Source organism: Gymnodraco acuticeps, unplaced genomic scaffold (genome assembly GCF_902827175.1).
Source record: "Gymnodraco acuticeps unplaced genomic scaffold, fGymAcu1.1, whole genome shotgun sequence".
Taxonomy (NCBI): domain Eukaryota; kingdom Metazoa; phylum Chordata; class Actinopteri; order Perciformes; family Bathydraconidae; genus Gymnodraco; species Gymnodraco acuticeps.
The window spans coordinates 80,984-99,299 of NW_022990258.1; the positions used below are offsets into that span (position 1 = coordinate 80,984).

Sequence of the window (18,316 nt, forward strand, 5' to 3'; positions counted from 1 at the left end):
TAAATACTCCAGTAAAGTACAAGTACCTCAACATTTTACTCAAGTACAGTACAATATAATAACATAATTATATATATTTCATTTATTTCACATCTAAATAAAGCAATTAATTTGGTTAACAATTTGTTAGTTTTCCCCTTGGATTGGTTTAAAGAGAGAAAACATTTTGACTAAAATGTAATTTTTCATCGACTAAAACATCAGTATGTAGAATACGAAAGAAGTTGTCAAAGATGAAATACTTGCTGCCATAAGAAAATATATAGCTAGTCTAAAGGCTAGAGAATTAAAGAACATCAAAGAACACAAACCTGACCAACGTTAAAAGGGCAAGTCGGTAGGTCTGTTGTTTCGATTGGATAAGAATAAGGAGAATAAGCCAACAAAGAGGACCAAAACACCCGTCTGCTACTTCCTCTGACAAAATATCAATCAACAAAATGTCAGACTTTATCTTTTGAGTTTGGTACACATTACTTCCAGGACAATGCAAGCCCTTTACTTTCTATCCAACAATTAAAAAGATCATATCCTCCTCCCTTTTTCAACTGTTGTACTTTATAAAGATAACTCCCAACAAATGAGATGGAGGCCCTTCTACTTTAAAAAGGGACTAAAACAACTTCAACACTGTTACAAAGTTTGACTTACTTTGCATGTAGTGACTGGTTTTCTTCAGAGTACAGTTAGCAGTTTGGGAATATGCAAGACAGCTTGCATGCTGGGACAGGGATTTAAGCAAGTCATTGTTTTCCACGTACATTTTCTTTGTTAAAAGAATGCAGTATTTTTAGAGCGGATGGTTATCAATTTCAGACTCAGGAAAAAGGGAAACAGTTCCCTTTCTTGTTGTGGGTGGTGAAAGTTGTACATTGTAGTTTATTACAAGTTGAGAGGCAAGGATTAAAACGTTTTAGCGTTGCATCACACATTCCCTAACCGTAGATTCCCCTACAGATGGAAACACGTCTTTACGACATTTTAAAAGAGCACACCTGTTGGATATTGCCAGCAATGGACAGGGTGACACAAGAGGAGAAGTCGAAGGATTGGAAGCAGAGCCACTCAAAGAAGGTTTTTACTTATCTACATATTTCCCTACAATACTTTATCTTCTACTGTATACCTTATTTCTATATTGTTGCTACTTTCATGATAAACCTACTAAGAGAGAACATAGATTACAATTGTTGAAAAAATAAATAAATGATATAAATGTAAAAAATACGATATATTTAATAATATGGATATCCCACAGCCTCATAGTGCTGTTGTGGTTAATAACACACTAGTACTGAAATAAACACAATCTCTGATATCCAAAATGCTCGGACATTACTCTGACATTTCTTTGTTATTTCAGGATGATGGAAAACTTCACCTACAACAGCTTCATGTTACAGCTTGAGGGATTGAATGTCCCAGAAGATTCTATGCACCATGTGTTTGTTGTTATCTTTTTATCCTACTTATTTATAATGTTTGCAAATATAGGCATTGCCGTTCTGGTTTGCATGGACAACAACCTTCACCAGCCCATGTATCTACTTTTGTGTAACCTGTTATTCAGTGATTTACTTGGAAACTCTATCTTGGTGCCCCGTCTGCTTATGGACATGTTGAGGCCTCCCTCTGAGCGCATCATCAGTTATTACGAATGTGTGCTACAAGCTTTTACTATACACATGTTTGGTACCACAGCTCACACAGTGCTCATGATTATGGCTTTTGATAGATATGTGGCTATCTGTAATCCTCTGCGCTATCATACAATAATGACAAATACGATGGTGATCAAGCTGACAGTTTCTGCCTGGGGAGTAGCCTTGGTTTTGGTCGGGATTCTGCTCGGTCTGACCATACGCCTGAATCGATGCAGGACTATGATTGAAAGCCATTACTGTGACAATGCTGCACTTTTTAAACTGTCCTGTGATAATGTGTTTATTAATAATGTCTATGGCCTCACTTTCACTGTAGTCCTGTTCACAGCTTCAATCGGCACTATGGTTATCACCTATACTAAGATAACTGTAGTCTGTCTCACCAGTAAGAGCAAGTCTTTGAACATTAAAGCCTTGAAGACCTGCAGCACTCACCTGGTTGTGTATCTAGTCATGATTTTTAGTGGGATGTCTATTATTGCTCTGCATCGTTTCCCTCAGTATACATACTACAGAAAAATGTGTACTGTTTTTTTTTCATATCGTTCCCGGCAGCCTTAACCCCATCGTTTATGGTCTCCAGTCAAAGGAGATACGAATGTTTTTTTCCAATATCTTTAGATCCAAGAAAGTTTTTGCAAAGTAGTAATGAACAGTTCCATGTATTGTGTGTTCTGTTTTGTTGTGTTCAACAGATCATAATGTGCTACTGAGTTTCTTCCTTTTAAGTACACAGTGCATGATCACTTTGAACTGTATGCTCAGTAATAAAGGTTGCAAAGTCCTTGCAAAATATGTGCAATAAATACCAAAAGAGTCATTTTATAGAAAAACTGTTTTAATATGGCTATTAAATGCAAACCCACCTTTGTTCTGCATTAGCACATCACATATAACATATATCCTACTTCTGCCTGAAGGGGCTTTACAATATGTACGGCACACGATACGCTCTGTCTTTAGGCCTTGCAGCAGCTAAGGAAAGACTGAGCTACAATTACAACGCAGAACATCATTAGTATAGAACAATTTGACTCAACAATAAAAGTTGCAGAGGGCCTCAATGAGTTATTTGGGGCAGCCTGATACTAAAGAGTAACAATATTCCAGCAAAAAACGAAAAAATACATTAAAAAAGGTTTTCCTGCCTATTTCTGAGACAGGATGTGCCGTCCCTAAAGTTCTTTTTAATGTTCCAGTTAAGAACATATCTTAACAAAGATTCCTTGGAGATAATTCTTGAAGCCAGGGTAATACCTAGCCAAACTAACTATATCTTTATTGTTTGGAAGTTGTTTGTGACGAAGTATAATCATTTCTGTGTAGAACATCTAAACATTTCAGGTGATTTAGGCTTCTATGTCATTGAGGCGTGCTTGATGTTTAGTTGACATACTTTAATCTGACATGACAGACAGACATAACTCGGTATCATCTAATCGACAATTAAAGGTTATAAAGTATTTAATCATTATATTGCCTAAAGGAAGGTGAATAAAAAAGGTCCAAGTACAGAGCCTTGCGTGACTATAGGATTAATTTTATTGTATTGACGATTCATCAATAACACGTACAGTACAAATGGAGATCTCTCAGATTAATAGAATAGATTAGTGAGATTCATTTAATGACAATTACATTTTCCAGTCTCTGCTATAAAGTGTGCTGGTGAAGGTTGTTGAATACAGCACTAATACCTTGTCTGATGCAATTAGAAGGTCATTTGTAACTCCCACCAGTGCTGTCTCTGAGCCGCTCTCTAAATCTTGACAGGAAATCTTCAAATAAACTATTATTATGTGAAGAAAATCCCAAAACTGTTTTATTTTGAGTATTATTTTTTTCGTAAAGTGCCTTTCTCTGTAATATCTAATATTTCTGTTTAAAATTCAAGCCAAATACGATACCCGTCTCCCAAACCATTGCCATTACAAAGGGTGCCCATCATCTGGTTTCTAACCAGCCCTTTATATCTTACAATGACCTCACAAATCCGTTGTCTACTCTAAAGTTATACATATCCTGTTTCAAGCAGACTTTACTTTATACTTTTTAAAAATGATTTGTTTTGGGAAACAAAGTGGTCTTCCCGGCTTCCAATAGCCATCCTGTTACAGGTTGTACTTATTTTTAAGGGTATACTTTCAGTTCACACATTCCCGCGCAGTGGCGCAAATGTTTGCTCTGGTCGGAGAACGTACTGCAGAATAGCGTGAAGCCTAAAAATTGTAAATGTGCAGACAGCCCACCACCTCAGCAACAAACTGTTCTGTCGACTGACGTCTGGCAGGCGGTACCGCAGTACCCGGACTAAAACCACCAGACTCAGGGACAGTTTTATACCACAGGCTTTAAGAATGCTAAACACCTGAGCTCTGTTAAGTGCCTCGATAAACATTCATCTGTTGTCATCTTGCAATGTATTTATTGTTCTAAATATTTTATTATATACACTGAACAAAAATATAAATGCAACACTTTTGTTTTTGCTCCCATTTTTCATGAGATGAACTCAAAGATCTAAAACATTTTCTATAAACACAAAATAACCATTTCTCTCAAATATTGTTCACAAATCTGAAAAAATCTGTGATAGTGAGCATTTCTCCTTTGCCGAGATAATCCATCCCACCTCACAGGTGTGGCATATCAAGATGCTGATTAGACAGCATGATTATTGCACAGGTGTGCCTTAGGCTGGCCACAATAAAAGGCCACTCTGAAACGTGCAGTTTTGCTTTATTGGGGGGGTCTGGGGGGGTCCGAAAACCAGTCAGTATCTGGTGTGACCACCATCTGCCTCACGCAGTGCAACACATCTCCTTCGCATAGAGTTGATCAGGTTGTTGATTGTGGCCTGTGGAATGTTGGTCCACTCCTCTTCAATGGCTGAGCCAAGCTGCTGGATATTGGCAGGGACTGGAACACACTGTCGTATACGCCGATCCAGAGCATCCCAAACATGCTCAATGGGTGACATGTCCGGTGAGTATGCTGGCCATGCAAGAACTGGGATGTTTTCAGCTTCCAGGAGTTGTGTACAGATCCTTGCAACATGGGGCCGTGCATTATCATGCTGCAACATGAGGTGATGGTCGTGGATGAATGGCACAACAATGGGCCTCAGGATCTCGTCACGGTATCTCTGTGCATTCACAATGCCATCAATAAAATGCACCTGTGTTCGTCGTCCATAACATACGCCTGCCCATACCATAACCCCACCACCACCATGGGCCACTCGATTCACAACATTGACATCAGAAAACTGCTCACCCACACGACGCCACACACGCTGTCTGCCATCTGCCCTGAACAGTGAAAACCGGGATTCATCCGTGAAGAGAACACCTCTCCAACGTGCCAGACGCCATCGAATGTGAGCATTTGCCCACTCAAGTCGGTTACGACGACGAACCGGAGTCAGGTCGAGACCCCGATGAGGACGACGAGCATGCAGATGAGCTTCCCTGAGACGGTTTCTGACAGCAGAAATTATTTGGATATGCAAACCGATTGTTGCAGCAGCTGTCCGAGTGGCTGGTCTCAGACCATCTTGGAGGTGAACATGCTGGATGTGGAGGTCCTGGGCTGCTGTGGTTACACGTGGTCTGCGGTTGTGAGGCCGGTTGGATGTACTGCCAAATTCTCTGAAACGCCTTTGGAGACGGCTTATGGTAGAGAAATGAACATTCAATTCACGGACAACAGCTCTGGTGGACATTTCTGCTGTCAGCATGCCAATTGCACGCTCCCTCAAAACTTGCGACATCTGTGGCATTGTGCTGTGTGATAAAACTGAACATTTCAGAGTGGCCTTTTATTGTGGCCAGCCTAAGGCACACCTGTGCAATAATCATGCTGTCTAATCAGTATCTTGATATGCCACACCTGTGAGGTGGGATGGATTATCTCGGCAAAGGAGAAGTGCTCACTATCACAGATTCTTTCAGATTTGTGAACAATATTTGAGAGAAATGGTTATTTTGTGTTTATAGAAAATGGTTTAGATCTTTGAGTTCATCTCATGAAAAATGGGAGCAAAAACAAAAGTGTTGCATTTATATTTTTTGTTCAGTGTATGTTTCATCGTTGGAGGAGCTCGGGTCCTAAGATTTTCATTGCCATTTCTACACTGTAGCTTATGTGCATATGACATTCAAACCTTTGAATCTTGAACTGCTTGCACATCCGCATGACCACAGCGGTCCACAGCAACTGAAGACTAAAACATTTACGAGCCTTTCAATTTATGATTAAGGGAATGGCCGCATTTAGTAGCATGTGGATGCAACTATCAACCTCATTGCTGATTTAAGGATAAGCTGGGCAATTATATCTTTCATGAAGCTGCAACTTGGAAAGCACCTTCATAACTGTTATTATATGCAAAGCCAAACCAATTTAGCGCGTTTAAAGCTCAAAAGTCCTTTATACCTGTTTAGCCCTGAGCCTGTTTTTCAGGTCTCAGGCCCGAAAATGACATTCCCAGAACAAATGACCATATCTTCCCTTCTAAAAGGGTTAAATTAATAATATTTTTTCTCAAAGTATTGATAAACCTGTGAGTTGGATGTTGAAAAGTCAGAATCAATATAGATGTTTCTTATTTTAAAGAAAATTCAGATTGAACATAGTAAAAAACTTTAAATTATAGTGTCCGTCCAAAATATATGTTGTACTTATAGTGAAAACTAACCTTGAATGATGGGTTAGTAGACTAAAAGCTTTAGGAATCCAAACTATAATATATAATAAGTACCCTATATCAAGATTGATGCAAAACAAGTGAAATTTGACCTTTTTAGAGAGATTTAGCACAAAACCCCACTTCTGGGGTCATTTGGGTGGATTTTACATTACATGACATTGCATTTAGCTGACGCTTTTATCCAAAGCGACTTACAATAAGTGCATTCGACCAGGAAGACACAACCTTGAAGAAAACAGAATCATAAAGTACATCAGGTTTCATAGAGCCAAACATTTCAAGTGCTACTCAACTGGCTTTAGATAAGCCAGTCCTTTATTAGTATAAAAGTGCTTCGTTAATAGTTCTATCGCTCGAAGTGGAGTCGAAAGAGATGAGTTTTCAGTTTGCGCCGGAAGATGTGCAAGCTATCTGCCGTCCTGATGTCAATGGGGAGCTCATTCCACCATCTTGGAGCCAGAGCAGCAAACCCACGTGTTTTCGCCGATGGGAACTTGGGTCCCCCTCGCAGCGAGGGTGCAGCGAGTCGTTTGGCTGATGCAGAGCGGAGTGCACGCGCTGGGGTGTACGGTTTAACCATGTCCTGGATGTAGGAAGGGCCAGATCCATTCGCAGCATGGTAAGCAAGTACCAGTGTCTTGAAGTGGATTCTGGCAGTTACCAGAAGCCAGTGAAGGGAGCGGAGGAGCGGAGTGGTGTGGGAGAATTTAGGAAGGTTGAAGACCAGACGAGCCGCTGCATTCTGGATGAGCTGCAGAGGTCGGATGGCACATGCAGGTAGACCAGCCAGGAGGGAGTTGCAGTAGTCTAGGCGTGAGATGACGAGAGCCTGGACCAGAACCTGAGTCGCTTTCTGAGTCAGCTGGGGACGTATCTTCCTGATGTTGTAAAGCGTGTATCTGCAGCAGCGGGTTGTAGCAGCGATGTTTGCAGTGAAGGACAGGTTGTTATCTAGGGTCACACCCAGATTCCTTGCAGTCTGAGTCGGGGAAACAACTGAGGTGCCGATGTTGATTGTTAGGTCAAGAGTGGGACAATCTTTTCCCGGGAGGAAGAGCAGCTCAGTCTTGTCAAGGTTGAGCTTGAGGTGGTGAGCAGACATCCACTGAGAGATGTCAGCTAGACAAGCAGAGATGCGTGCGACGACCTGGGTCTCTGAGCGGGGAAAGGACAGAATTAATTGAGTGTCATCAGCGTAGCAGTGGTAAGAAAAACCATGCGGGCTAATGACTGATCCGAGCGAGTTTGTGTACAAGGAGAAGAGGAGGGGACCAAGAACAGAGCCCTGAGGGACCCCCGTAGTTAATTGATAAGGGTCGGACTCAGACCCTCTCCAAGTCACCCTGTAGGTACGGTCTTTCAGGTATGAGGTGAGGAGGGAAAGTGCAGAGCCAGAAACTCCAAGTTCTTGGAGAGTGTGAAGGAGGATCTGATGATTCACCATGTCGAATGCAGCAGACAGGTCCAAAAGGATGATGACAGAGGAGAGGGAGGCTGCTTTAGCAGTGTGCAGTTCCTCAGAGACAGCAATGAGAGCAGTTTCTGTGGAGTGACCTGCCTTGAAACCAGACTGGTGCGGATCCAGAAGGTTGTTCTGATTGAGATAACAGGAGAGTTGTTTAAAGACAGCGCGTTCAAGTGATTTAGACAGGAACGGGAGGAGAGAGACAGGCCTGTAGTTTATAACATCAGACGGGTTGAGAGTGGGTTTCTTTAGGAGAGGGTTTACTCTTGCCTCCTTGAGACTGTTTGGAAAGTGACCAGAAGTTAGAGAAGTGTTGATGAAATGGGTGAGAAACGGTAGAATATCAGGAGCGATAGTCTGAAGGAGGTTTGAAGGGATAGGGTCCAGAGGACAGGTGGTAGGGCGGGCAGAGGTAATGAGGGTAAGAACCTCACTTGGAGAGAGAGGGGAAAAGGAGGTAAGTGTGTTGGTGTGTTGGTGGTTGGTCTGGTGACCCATTTCCATATCTCTGGCCCCCCCTTGCTGGAATTTGATGATTGACACCTCTTTCTAACCGTCAGAGCCAATGGAATCGAGGGGAACTCCCCCACACACACACACATTACCAAATAAGGAATGAGAGTGACGCATAGCCAAAACCGGAAGCTGCAATAACTCTGGTGGCCACCATTGGAAGCTGCGGCTCAGTGGGTAGTGTGCTGGACTTGGAATCAGGGGGTACCAAGTTCGAGTCCCACTGCAGTCAGCATGTCGTTGTGTCACTGAGACACTTCATCCCAAATTGCTCCTGTGGGTATTGTCCACAGTATGTAAGTCAACCTTTTTAAATTAACCGATTCAGCCGCGTTTTTTCTGGTTTTAATGCCATTGAACACGTCTTTTGATCAGATTGACAGTTACGGTGAGACGATCTCCCGTAACAGCTCCGTAAAAGCTCCGTAAAGGTACGTGTTGTGATGTCTGTGTTTGCTTCCCCTGTCGCGAGTCCGGATCACTCAGTGATGATACTATATACCTAAATAATCTGTGGAACCTCAGCTTTAATCGGATATCTTGTAAGTGCAGCTACGATAAATAATAAGGGTACCTTTATCTTGAGTTCTGTGCCAAAGTGCGTTAGCATTTTTCGCTCAGGGGTCATTTAGATGCTTCTTATGAGACTTGTGTTTTGTTTTGGTAAAAATGGTTTGTATCGTCAGTTAGCTGAGATTATTCCCGTTAATCTGGTATAACACATTAATAGGTTCTTAAATATTAAGATCCCTTGAGACACAGTGTCTCAAAGGGGTCTTTGAGGCTTAACAGGTTGTCAAGGATCTACTGGCAACTTTCCTCAATAATCCCCTCCTTGCAGTCTTTCAGTTTCTGTTGACAGCCTCTGCTGCATATAGGCGAATTCCCAAATGTTCAAATCTACATGTACTAAAGAGTGCAACAGCGAAAAACGTTTCAGTGTCGTTGGGTTTTACCAGTAGGGCAGGAGATTCAAGAAAACACTGAAGAACTTGAGACAAAAAGGTATGGATCAACTGTTTAACACATTTCACAACTTTTTGGGAATCCTTTCTGACTCCTTTCTTCTTTCAGCAGCTAAAGAAAAAAGGAGAAAAATAAAGCACATACGTAGACACATACTTCCTTAAATGATCTTTAGTGCAACAAAATATAATAAACCAGAATATCTGTTAATGTGAGGGAAGTTTATGTTCTTATACTATATATATATGCTGTTCACTCATACTATCCGTACCCTCTATCTGTACCCTCTATCTGTACCCTCTATCTGTCCCCTCTCTTAAAATATGATCCCTGATTGTTTTGTTTGCAGTTTCAGGTTGATGGACAACTACACATATAACAGCCTTAAACTCCAGCTGGAGGGTTTCAATGTCTCGGAAGAGTCTGTGTTCTCTGTCTATCTGTTTTTTCTTTTCTGCTATATTTTTATAATTGTTGCAAATGTGGGAATTGTTGTTCTGGTTTTCCTTGACAAAAACCTTCACCAGCCCATGTATCTACTTTTTTGCAACCTGCCCTTTAATGATATTCTTGGAAACTCTATCTTGATGCCCCGTTTGCTTATGGACATGTTGAGGCCTCCCTCTGAACGCATCATTAGTTATTATGAATGTGTGATCCAAGCTTTTACCTCACATATGTTTGGTACCGCTAGTATGACAGTGCTCATGATTATGGCTTTTGATAGATACGTGGCTATCTGTAATCCTCTGCGCTATGCTGCTATAATGACAAACAAGATGGTGATCAAGCTGACAGTTTCTGCCTGGGGAGTAGCCTTGGTTTTGGTCGGGATTCTTCTCGGTCTGACCATACGCCTGAACCGATGCAGGACTATGATTGAAAGCCCTTACTGTGACAATGCCGGTCTGTTTAAATTATCCTGTGAGAGTGTGTTTATCAATAATGTCTATGGCCTCACTTTCACTGTAGTCCTGTTCACAGCTTCAATTGGGAGCACAATAATCACCTATACTAAGATAACTGTAGTCTGTCTCACCAGTAATAACAAGTCTTTGAACAGTAAAGCCTTGAAGACCTGCAGCACTCACCTGGTTGTGTATATCATCATGATTTTTAGTGGAATGTCTATTATTGCTCTGCATCGTTTCCCTCAGTACACTGACCACAGAAAACTCTGTAGCATTTTATTTCATATTGTTCCCGGCAGCCTCAACCCCATCATTTATGGTGTGCAGTCAAAAGAGGTACGGAGATTCTTGACTAAGTGGTTACAGCCCAAGAAAATTGTGCCATCCTTCTAAAGACAATTTCCAATGTTTATTTATAAACGTATTAATACAAAAAATATTTAACGTGAAAAGGCTGCCCTACTATAATTCATGATATTTTGTTTGCAACTCATGACAGTCCCTCTTACAGCTTGATAAAAGAAAGGTATACATATATAATTTCACTAGTGGTAATTCAAAAACAATTACCAAGGCATTTATTTTAGATAATTGTCATAATGATATGCATCTTCATTTTTTATAATCCCAGATTGTAAGAGAATATTTTCATCTGATCTGTTTATAGAGTCTTTTATGGTTCCTTAGAGTCTGTGATACTGCAAACATCTGCTTGTAGTCAGTCAGAGACTTCTCTGTGGGTTGAGGTCACAGGTCAAACGCGTCTCCTATGTCCGAGGGTTGACCTGGCAGCATCACTTTGAGACAAGCAGATCATTGTCTTGCATCGGCTAATTGATTATACGCGGGCTTTCTGGAAGCCCGCCTCTCCTCGTGTTGGTTAGATGTTTTGTGTCTTTTGGGTTCAGAGATCGCTGGTGGAGCACTGGGCATGTGTGAAACTAAGTGATCTCCCCGGCCGTTATTGTCTGTACTGTGATCAATAAACTCTTCAGTGCTCTTGGCTAACAACGGTTCCAGACTCCTTCATTCTACCTCAACATTGCAACAACAGAAGTTTACCTTCACACAGATAATATATGTTTTATGTGGTTAAATGTAGATATGATCATAACCACTTGCCTAGTTCTGATGTGTGTTTTCTACAATTGTGCCATCACTATTAAGCTAGAAATATGTTGGGAAAGAAGAGTCTAGTTCTTGTTGATGATTAACAACCTTATTTTCTCTATACTATAGTACCATATTGATTTCTCAGTGAATATGAAGTAGCATTATAGCTTTGAACATAGCGCAGCGCAGTGTAGTTATAGTTTATCTGTTGGTGATTAGATGCTAAACCTCTTCAAGACTCACGCCAAGTCCCTGTTTCCTGCTTGCAACCTGTTGATTAAGGTGAAATTCAAAGTGGGGTAACCTTCGAAGTCACAAAAAACTCCTGCTCAGGGTCATTTAAGGTGGGCTAACATTCAAGTTGAACCACTTAAAAAATAAAATTAGAAAATTGAGTTGCTTCTCTGAGTCTTGGTTGGTTGAGATTTTTTTTCTATTTATTATCCCTTAACAGTTTTGATTATATTTAACTGTCCTTTTAAAATGGGATTATTTTGCTCATTGCTTTATGTCTTGATGTTTTCCATGTTTTTTTCCATGTTAACCACAAATTGACTTGTAGCTGATATGTACTAATAAACTGGCCCTGTCTTTGTTTTATTACTTTTTTTACTTCTTATTTCAATATATATATATATATGGGTTCACCTTTAGACTTGTTAAAAACTGATTTAACAGTCCTTTTCCTCATTTGTAACTTTCACCAGTGCTTTGACATTCTAAAAACCTGACTAAATATCCTCAAATTAACCAATGGTTTATTTAAAAAAAGGGTTAGACTGCATTAGATTCAAACTATATATGATACTCGTCTCCCAAACAATTGCCATTACAATGGGTACGGATTGTGTGGTTTCTATCCAGCCCTCTATATCGTACAATTACCTGTAATCTGTTGTTTCCACCTAAGTTACACATACACACGCCTGTCTTTACTTTAGTTTGTATTCAACCGATACTTGTTTAATGTCATCTGTTGCTTACATTCTGTATAAATAAATATCATCCTACTATTGAGCTCCTGTTGCCAGCCTCCCTCAGTCGCTGACCTTTGTTTTTCATTTAGAGGGTGTACTTTTTACACTTTGTATGAAGAGTCCAGTTGGGAGCTCTTCCACATTTAGTTTGTTTGCCAAGAAGAAGAAAACAAGTGTTTTTAAAAAAGGTGGCCTTGCACTAAAAAGATAACAACGCCGCCACCAACTCCAGTTGAGTTTTTATTGTGTATGCGTGAAAATCAAGATCAATGTAGACCCTACATTAAAGTATGAATGAAACCATGTGCACTATGGCATGACCACACTGGTCCACTAAAACAGAATATGCATAGTATGTACAAGCCTTTAAAGCAGAGGTGTCCAAACAATGGCCCAGGGGCCAAATGCGGCCCGTTGTTCATTTTTAATTGGCCCTCAGCTAATTCTAAAAGTTTAATGTAATATGGCCCACACCTGAAACCTGTGCTTGTCTTATATTATACTTCTTACATATACATGTAAACAGATATTACACAGTAGTATTCATGTGCAAATAAACCTAATTTCAAATAAATTCAGTCAATTAAAGATGAAAACATTTTCTAACAAATCTTAGTTAAGAAAAAAAAGAAATAACTTATTTGCATAACAAGCTTGAAATAGACTCTTCTTACTTTCCCTTATTATAAGCAATCTGAGGCTTCTGTCGTAAGGCTGCGAACACAATAAAGTAAACCCTATGGAGGGCTGGGATGTAGGCTGTTGTTTTTTTTAAGCATATTCTAATATATATATTTGCAAGAAATCTACAAGAGATTGCACAGTGCAATTAGAGAGATACAGTACGTCCACGTTTTTGAGCAAGTCCATGAATCCAGTCTTTGTCAAGTCTGTCACCTCCTTCGCACAGCTGCTGGCGCCACTTCGACTGGTCCTCCGCCAGCCTCTCCCAGCCATCCGTCGCAATGTCCAGGGCCTTCATGTCACACTTTACGACATCTTTGAAGCGCAGCAGTGGTCGTCCTCTGCCTCTGGAACCAGCGCTCAGCTCGCTGTATAAGATGTCCTTTGGCAGGCGGCCGTCTGGCATTCTGTGAAGGTGACCGTGCCACCGCAGCCTCCTGACCTTCAGCGTTTGGAACATTGACTTGCTGCCCGTGCGCGCCAGCATCGCCTCTTTCGTGACCTTGTCCCGCCATGTGATCCGGAGGATGTTGCGCAGGCACCCCATGTGGAAAGCATTCAGCTTCCTTTCGTGCCGCACGTAAGTAGACCACGCCTCGGAACCATACTGCAGGATGCTGACCAGGCAACATTCAAGGACTAAGACACGTGATCCTTCACGTGTCTTAGTGTGCTCTGTGAGGTTTTTGTTGCTCCAGGCTCTTGAGCGCAAACGAATGAAAGACGTTGCGGCTTTGCCGATACAAGTCTGGATCTCCTTACCTAACGACAGGTCACTGTTGATTGTTGAACCAAGATACGTGAAGTGGTCAACAGCCTCCAGCACATGCTCGTTCTCCATTACCGGCAACTGTCTTTTTGATGTTGATGATCAGTGCAACTTCAGAGCATGCTGAACTGAATCTGTCCATCAGGCGATGTAGATCAGATGCGCTGTGAGACACCAGAGCTGCGTCGTCCGCGAATAAGGGCTCACGCACTAGCACCTTCCGTACCTTGCTTTTCGCGTGCAGTCGGGCCAGGTTAAACAGCTTCCCATCTGATCGCGTGTGCAGGAAAACGCCGTCTTCATCCACGTGATCGTTGAATGCATGATACAGCACAACAGAGAAGAAGATGCCGAAGAGCTTGGGCGCTAACACGCAGCCTTGCTTGACTCCACTGCGAACGACGAAGCTGTCTGAAGTAGATCCTTCAAAGAAAACCATTGCTGACATGTCCTCGTGAAGCGATTTGAGCAGCCCGAGCAGTGTCGGTGGAAGCCCAGTTTCTGCAAGATGGCGAACAGTCCTTCCCGACTCACCATGTCGAACGCCTTCTTCAAGTCGACAAACGCCATGTACAGTGGTTTGTTTTGCTCTTGGCACTTTTCTTGCACCTTGCGCGCCGTGAAGACCATGTCTGTTGTTGAGCGGCCACTTCGAAACCCGCACTGTGACTCTGGGTACACGCGAGCGGTCAGTTTCTGGAGCAGCACCAGCAGAATTATGGAGAAGACCTTGCCAAGCATGCTCAGCAGCGAAATGCCACGGTAGTTGTTACAGCCGCTTTTGTCGCCTTTGTTCTTGTAAAGCGTGATTATCTTTGCGTCCTTCATGTCCGATGGGAAAGTGGCAGCTTGCCAGCATTGCCAGAGCAGCTTGTGCATGTGCGGCAGTAATCAGCTGTCATATTTGAGGAGATCAGCCGGGATGCCATCCATGCCCGCAGCTTTACCCTTAGCAGTGTGCTTCAGCTTGTTCACTAGCTCTGCCATGGTTGGCAAGTTGTCCAGCTCAGCATTGATGTCCAAGCTGGGTGTTGAGGCCAAAGCCACGTCGCTGATGCTCCTTGGTTTGCCATAGAGCTCTGAGTAGTGCTCAACCCATCTTGACATCTGCTGCCCTGTGTCAGTGATCAGTGCTCCTTCTGCAGACTTCAGCGGACACACCTTCTTTGCTCTCGGCCCAATAGCCTTGTTCAGGCCCCTGTACAGGTTACCAGTGTCTGGATCCGCAGTGAATCCCGGACACATGGTACGAACAATCCAGCTTCCCAGCCGGAGATGTACATTTGAATTCCGCTCTTGATTACGGTTTAGAATTATTCTTTGATTGGTAGGTGAAATTGTAACGTCAATGCTTGCTGCGACCACTCCATCGAAGCAATAGATGTGGCGGGTCAGAATCTAACTGACCAGGGGCTGCCTGGCTTGAGGCGGGCGGTAGATGATCATTGCGGCACGATGACCCCTCCCACCGACGCAGAGGACCCGTGGTCAATACGTTGGCGCCAGCATTGGCTGCAGGAGATGGCCGTTGGCTCACGAGGAGCTCATCCGTCCTTTGATAGGTTTTGTATTTAGTCCTGCTGGGTGTCTCCATCACCCTCCACACAAGGCCGAGGCCAGGTGGGGGAGCCCTTTTTAGTCGCCGACGACCCGACCATTGAACGGCTAGCACTGGTTTACATGGTACCAATTGGAGTCAAGGACTTAGCTGACAATATAAAGCATATCCTAACATCAAAAATAATGTACCTACATTTGATTGAGTTTGCTTATTTATGAGGGAATATACCTTACCTCTAGCGAGGGGCCCAGCCCATAGTAGTTTTTTCTGTATGTGGCCCTCAGTGAAAGAGTTTGATCACCCCTGCTTTAAAGTAATGCATAATTAAGGGCATGGCCCCGTAAAGTAACATGTGGGTGCACTAACAGGTTTTTCTTCTAGCTGTTCGCCCTGATCGAGAAACAGAACTGCACAGCGCCATGAACTGTTAACTAATATTTTTAATATGCTGCAAGTGATCAATAAAGTACTTCTTATCTTATCTTGAGTGGTGAAGGACCTGGAAATATAATAACTGTGATTATATGCACAACCAAACCAGTAGGCATCTGAAGCTCACAATACCTTTCAATGTTGACATAGTTCCCTTGATAACTTTGCTCAATAATACCCTTCTTATACTGTTGTTCAGTTTCTCATGACGGCCTGTCTTAGATACTGATGTTATCAATTCTTAATGATTTCTTTACTTTGGTAATTTTTTCTAGGACTGTGTTGTGTGGGCTGTCATTTTACAAAAAATGTAAAATCTGTGGTGCAATTGAGGATAGAATAGAGTCACAGCTTGTTGGGTCCAAAGTATTGATAAATGAATTCCCTAAAGTAAAAATCACGTCTACAAAAGAGTGCAACAGTAAACAACTTTCAGTGCTGATGGGCTTTACCAGCAGGGTAGGAGACACCAAAAGAGAAGACAGATCGGAACGAGAGACACAAAAGGAAGGTAGTATTTATTCAAGCTGTTGTGTCACAAATGTCACCACTTTTTAAAATAATTTCTGATTCTTCCAGATAGAGAAAGGGCAGAAGTAAAACATGCTACCTTAAAACAATATATTGTGCAATCAAATACCATTGACTAATATCTGGCAAATTCAGGAAAATATGAACATTTTGGTTCCTCTTCAAAGAAAAATGGTCTATGATCATTTGTTTTGTTCTTCTAGGACGATGGAAAACTACACCTACAATAGCCTTACCCTCCAGCTGGAGGGGTTCAATGTTTCGAAAGACTCTATGTACTTTGTCTTTGTCTGTTTCCTTTTCTCATATGTATTTATAATTGTTGCAAATGTGGGAATTGTTGTTCTGGTTTTCCTTGACAAAAACCTTCACCAGCCCATGTATCTACTTTTTTGCAACCTGCCCTTTAATGATATTCTTGGAAACTCTATCTTGGTGCCCCGTTTGCTTATAGACATGTTGAGGCCTCCCTCTGAACGCATCATTAGTTATTATGAGTGTGTGCTCCAAGCTTTTACCTCACATATGTTTGGTACCACTAGTGTGACAGTGCTCATGATTATGGCTTTTGATAGATATGTGGCTATCTGTAATCCTCTGCGCTATGCTGCCATAATGACAAACAAGATGGTGATCAAGCTGACAGTTTCTGCCTGGGGAGTAGCCTTTGTTTTGGTCGGGATTCTTCTCGGTCTGACACTACGCCTGAATCGATGCAGGACTGTGATTGAAAGCCCTTACTGTGACAATGCGGGGCTGTTTAAACTGTCCTGTGAGAGTGTGTTTATTAATAATGTCTATGGCCTCACTTTCACTGTAGTCCTGTTCACAGCTTCAATTGGGAGCACAATTATCACCTATACTAAGATAACTGTAGTCTGTCTCACCAGTAAGAATAAGTCTTTGAACAGTAAAGCTTTGAAAACCTGCAGCACTCACCTGGTTGTGTATATGATCATGATTTTTAGTGGAATTTCAAACATTGTGCTGCATCGATTCCCTCAGTACTCTGACTACAGAAAACTCACTTGCATTTTGTTCCATATTGTTCCCGGCAGCCTTAACCCCATCATTTATGGTGTGCAGTCAAAAGAGATACGCAAATTCTTGTTTGAGCGCAAGAAAGTTAAACCATCCTACTAAAGATAATTTCCATATTGTTTATTTATATTTGTATCGCATAAAAAATATATAGGGGGTAAAAAAGGAGTGCCCTATTGTAGTTAATGGCATGATATCACTACTGCAGTTAATCAATGCTATTTACAAAAACCTTTTATTTCTTTATGGGTAATTATGATAAACATATATCTTTCTAAATATTTCATCAACCAATATAATAAATACTTCCTATGGTGAAATGTAGAGAAAATAACAAACAAAGCACCTAGCTCTGAAGTATATATTCTTAAATGTTTCCATCACTGTCAAGTTAGACTTCTGCTAGGATAGGAAAGTGCGGTTCATGATTCTTAATTAGCTATTTGATGATTGACATAACATTAGTAAGTAAGTAAAACTTTATTTATATAGCACCCTTCTCAACACGGATGTACAAAGTGCTTTACAGTACAGTACACAGGACACAATTCAAAGTACAACTATAAAATTTAGAATAAAAGGCATAAAACAGCAGCAGGTAATACATAGGATAAAACATACGATAAAGCACCAATAAAAAGACAGCTACTAACTCACCTCCTCCGACGACCCAAAGGCGCGTCGGATCAGTTGGGTCTTTAACTGCCCCTTAAAAATCTCTATTGAGGCCGAGGTTTTTATTATCTGGGGGAGTTTGTTCCAAAGCCTTGGGGCCACCGCCTCAAAGGCACGGTCACCCTTAGTCTTTAGCCTGGTTTAGCGATTAATTCCACTTCATTGATTTTGCTGGCCTGTATATGATGACGGTGAGAATGAAGTAGCAGTTACAGTAAAGCTTTTTTTTTACCATTTATGTTTTTCATAAAGCAATGTGAATTAATTTGTTGCCTAAATGTGCTATTAAAATAAACTTACCTT

The 18,316-nt window shown here is 41.6% G+C and overlaps 3 protein-coding genes across 3 annotated transcripts; all 3 read left to right on the forward strand.

The window, feature by feature from the left end:
• The first annotated feature begins 1,367 nt into the window (after window positions 1-1,367).
• Window positions 1,368-2,225, forward strand: LOC117549084 (olfactory receptor 5AC2-like). The gene has a single exon (XM_034220677.1). It carries the CDS (start codon window positions 1,368-1,370, stop codon window positions 2,223-2,225), a length of 858 nt encoding a protein of 285 aa, XP_034076568.1.
• Window positions 2,226-9,675: 7,450 nt separating this feature from the next.
• LOC117549082 (olfactory receptor 146-like) lies at window positions 9,676-10,623 on the forward strand. The gene has a single exon (XM_034220675.1). It carries the CDS (start codon window positions 9,679-9,681, stop codon window positions 10,621-10,623), a length of 945 nt encoding a protein of 314 aa, XP_034076566.1. The 5' UTR covers window positions 9,676-9,678.
• Window positions 10,624-16,504: 5,881 nt separating this feature from the next.
• On the forward strand, window positions 16,505-17,440 carry LOC117549083 (olfactory receptor 146-like). Its single transcript, XM_034220676.1, has one exon. It carries the CDS (start codon window positions 16,505-16,507, stop codon window positions 17,438-17,440), a length of 936 nt encoding a protein of 311 aa, XP_034076567.1.
• The last annotated feature ends 876 nt before the right edge of the window (window positions 17,441-18,316 follow it).

Bases quoted from the DNA above. Each gene is read 5' to 3' on its own strand.
- LOC117549084 (XM_034220677.1), top strand. From the start codon at position 1,368: ATGGAAAACTTCACCTACAACAGCTTCATGTTACAGCTTGAGGGATTG.
- LOC117549082 (XM_034220675.1), top strand. From the start codon at position 9,679: ATGGACAACTACACATATAACAGCCTTAAACTCCAGCTGGAGGGTTTC.
- LOC117549083 (XM_034220676.1), top strand. From the start codon at position 16,505: ATGGAAAACTACACCTACAATAGCCTTACCCTCCAGCTGGAGGGGTTC.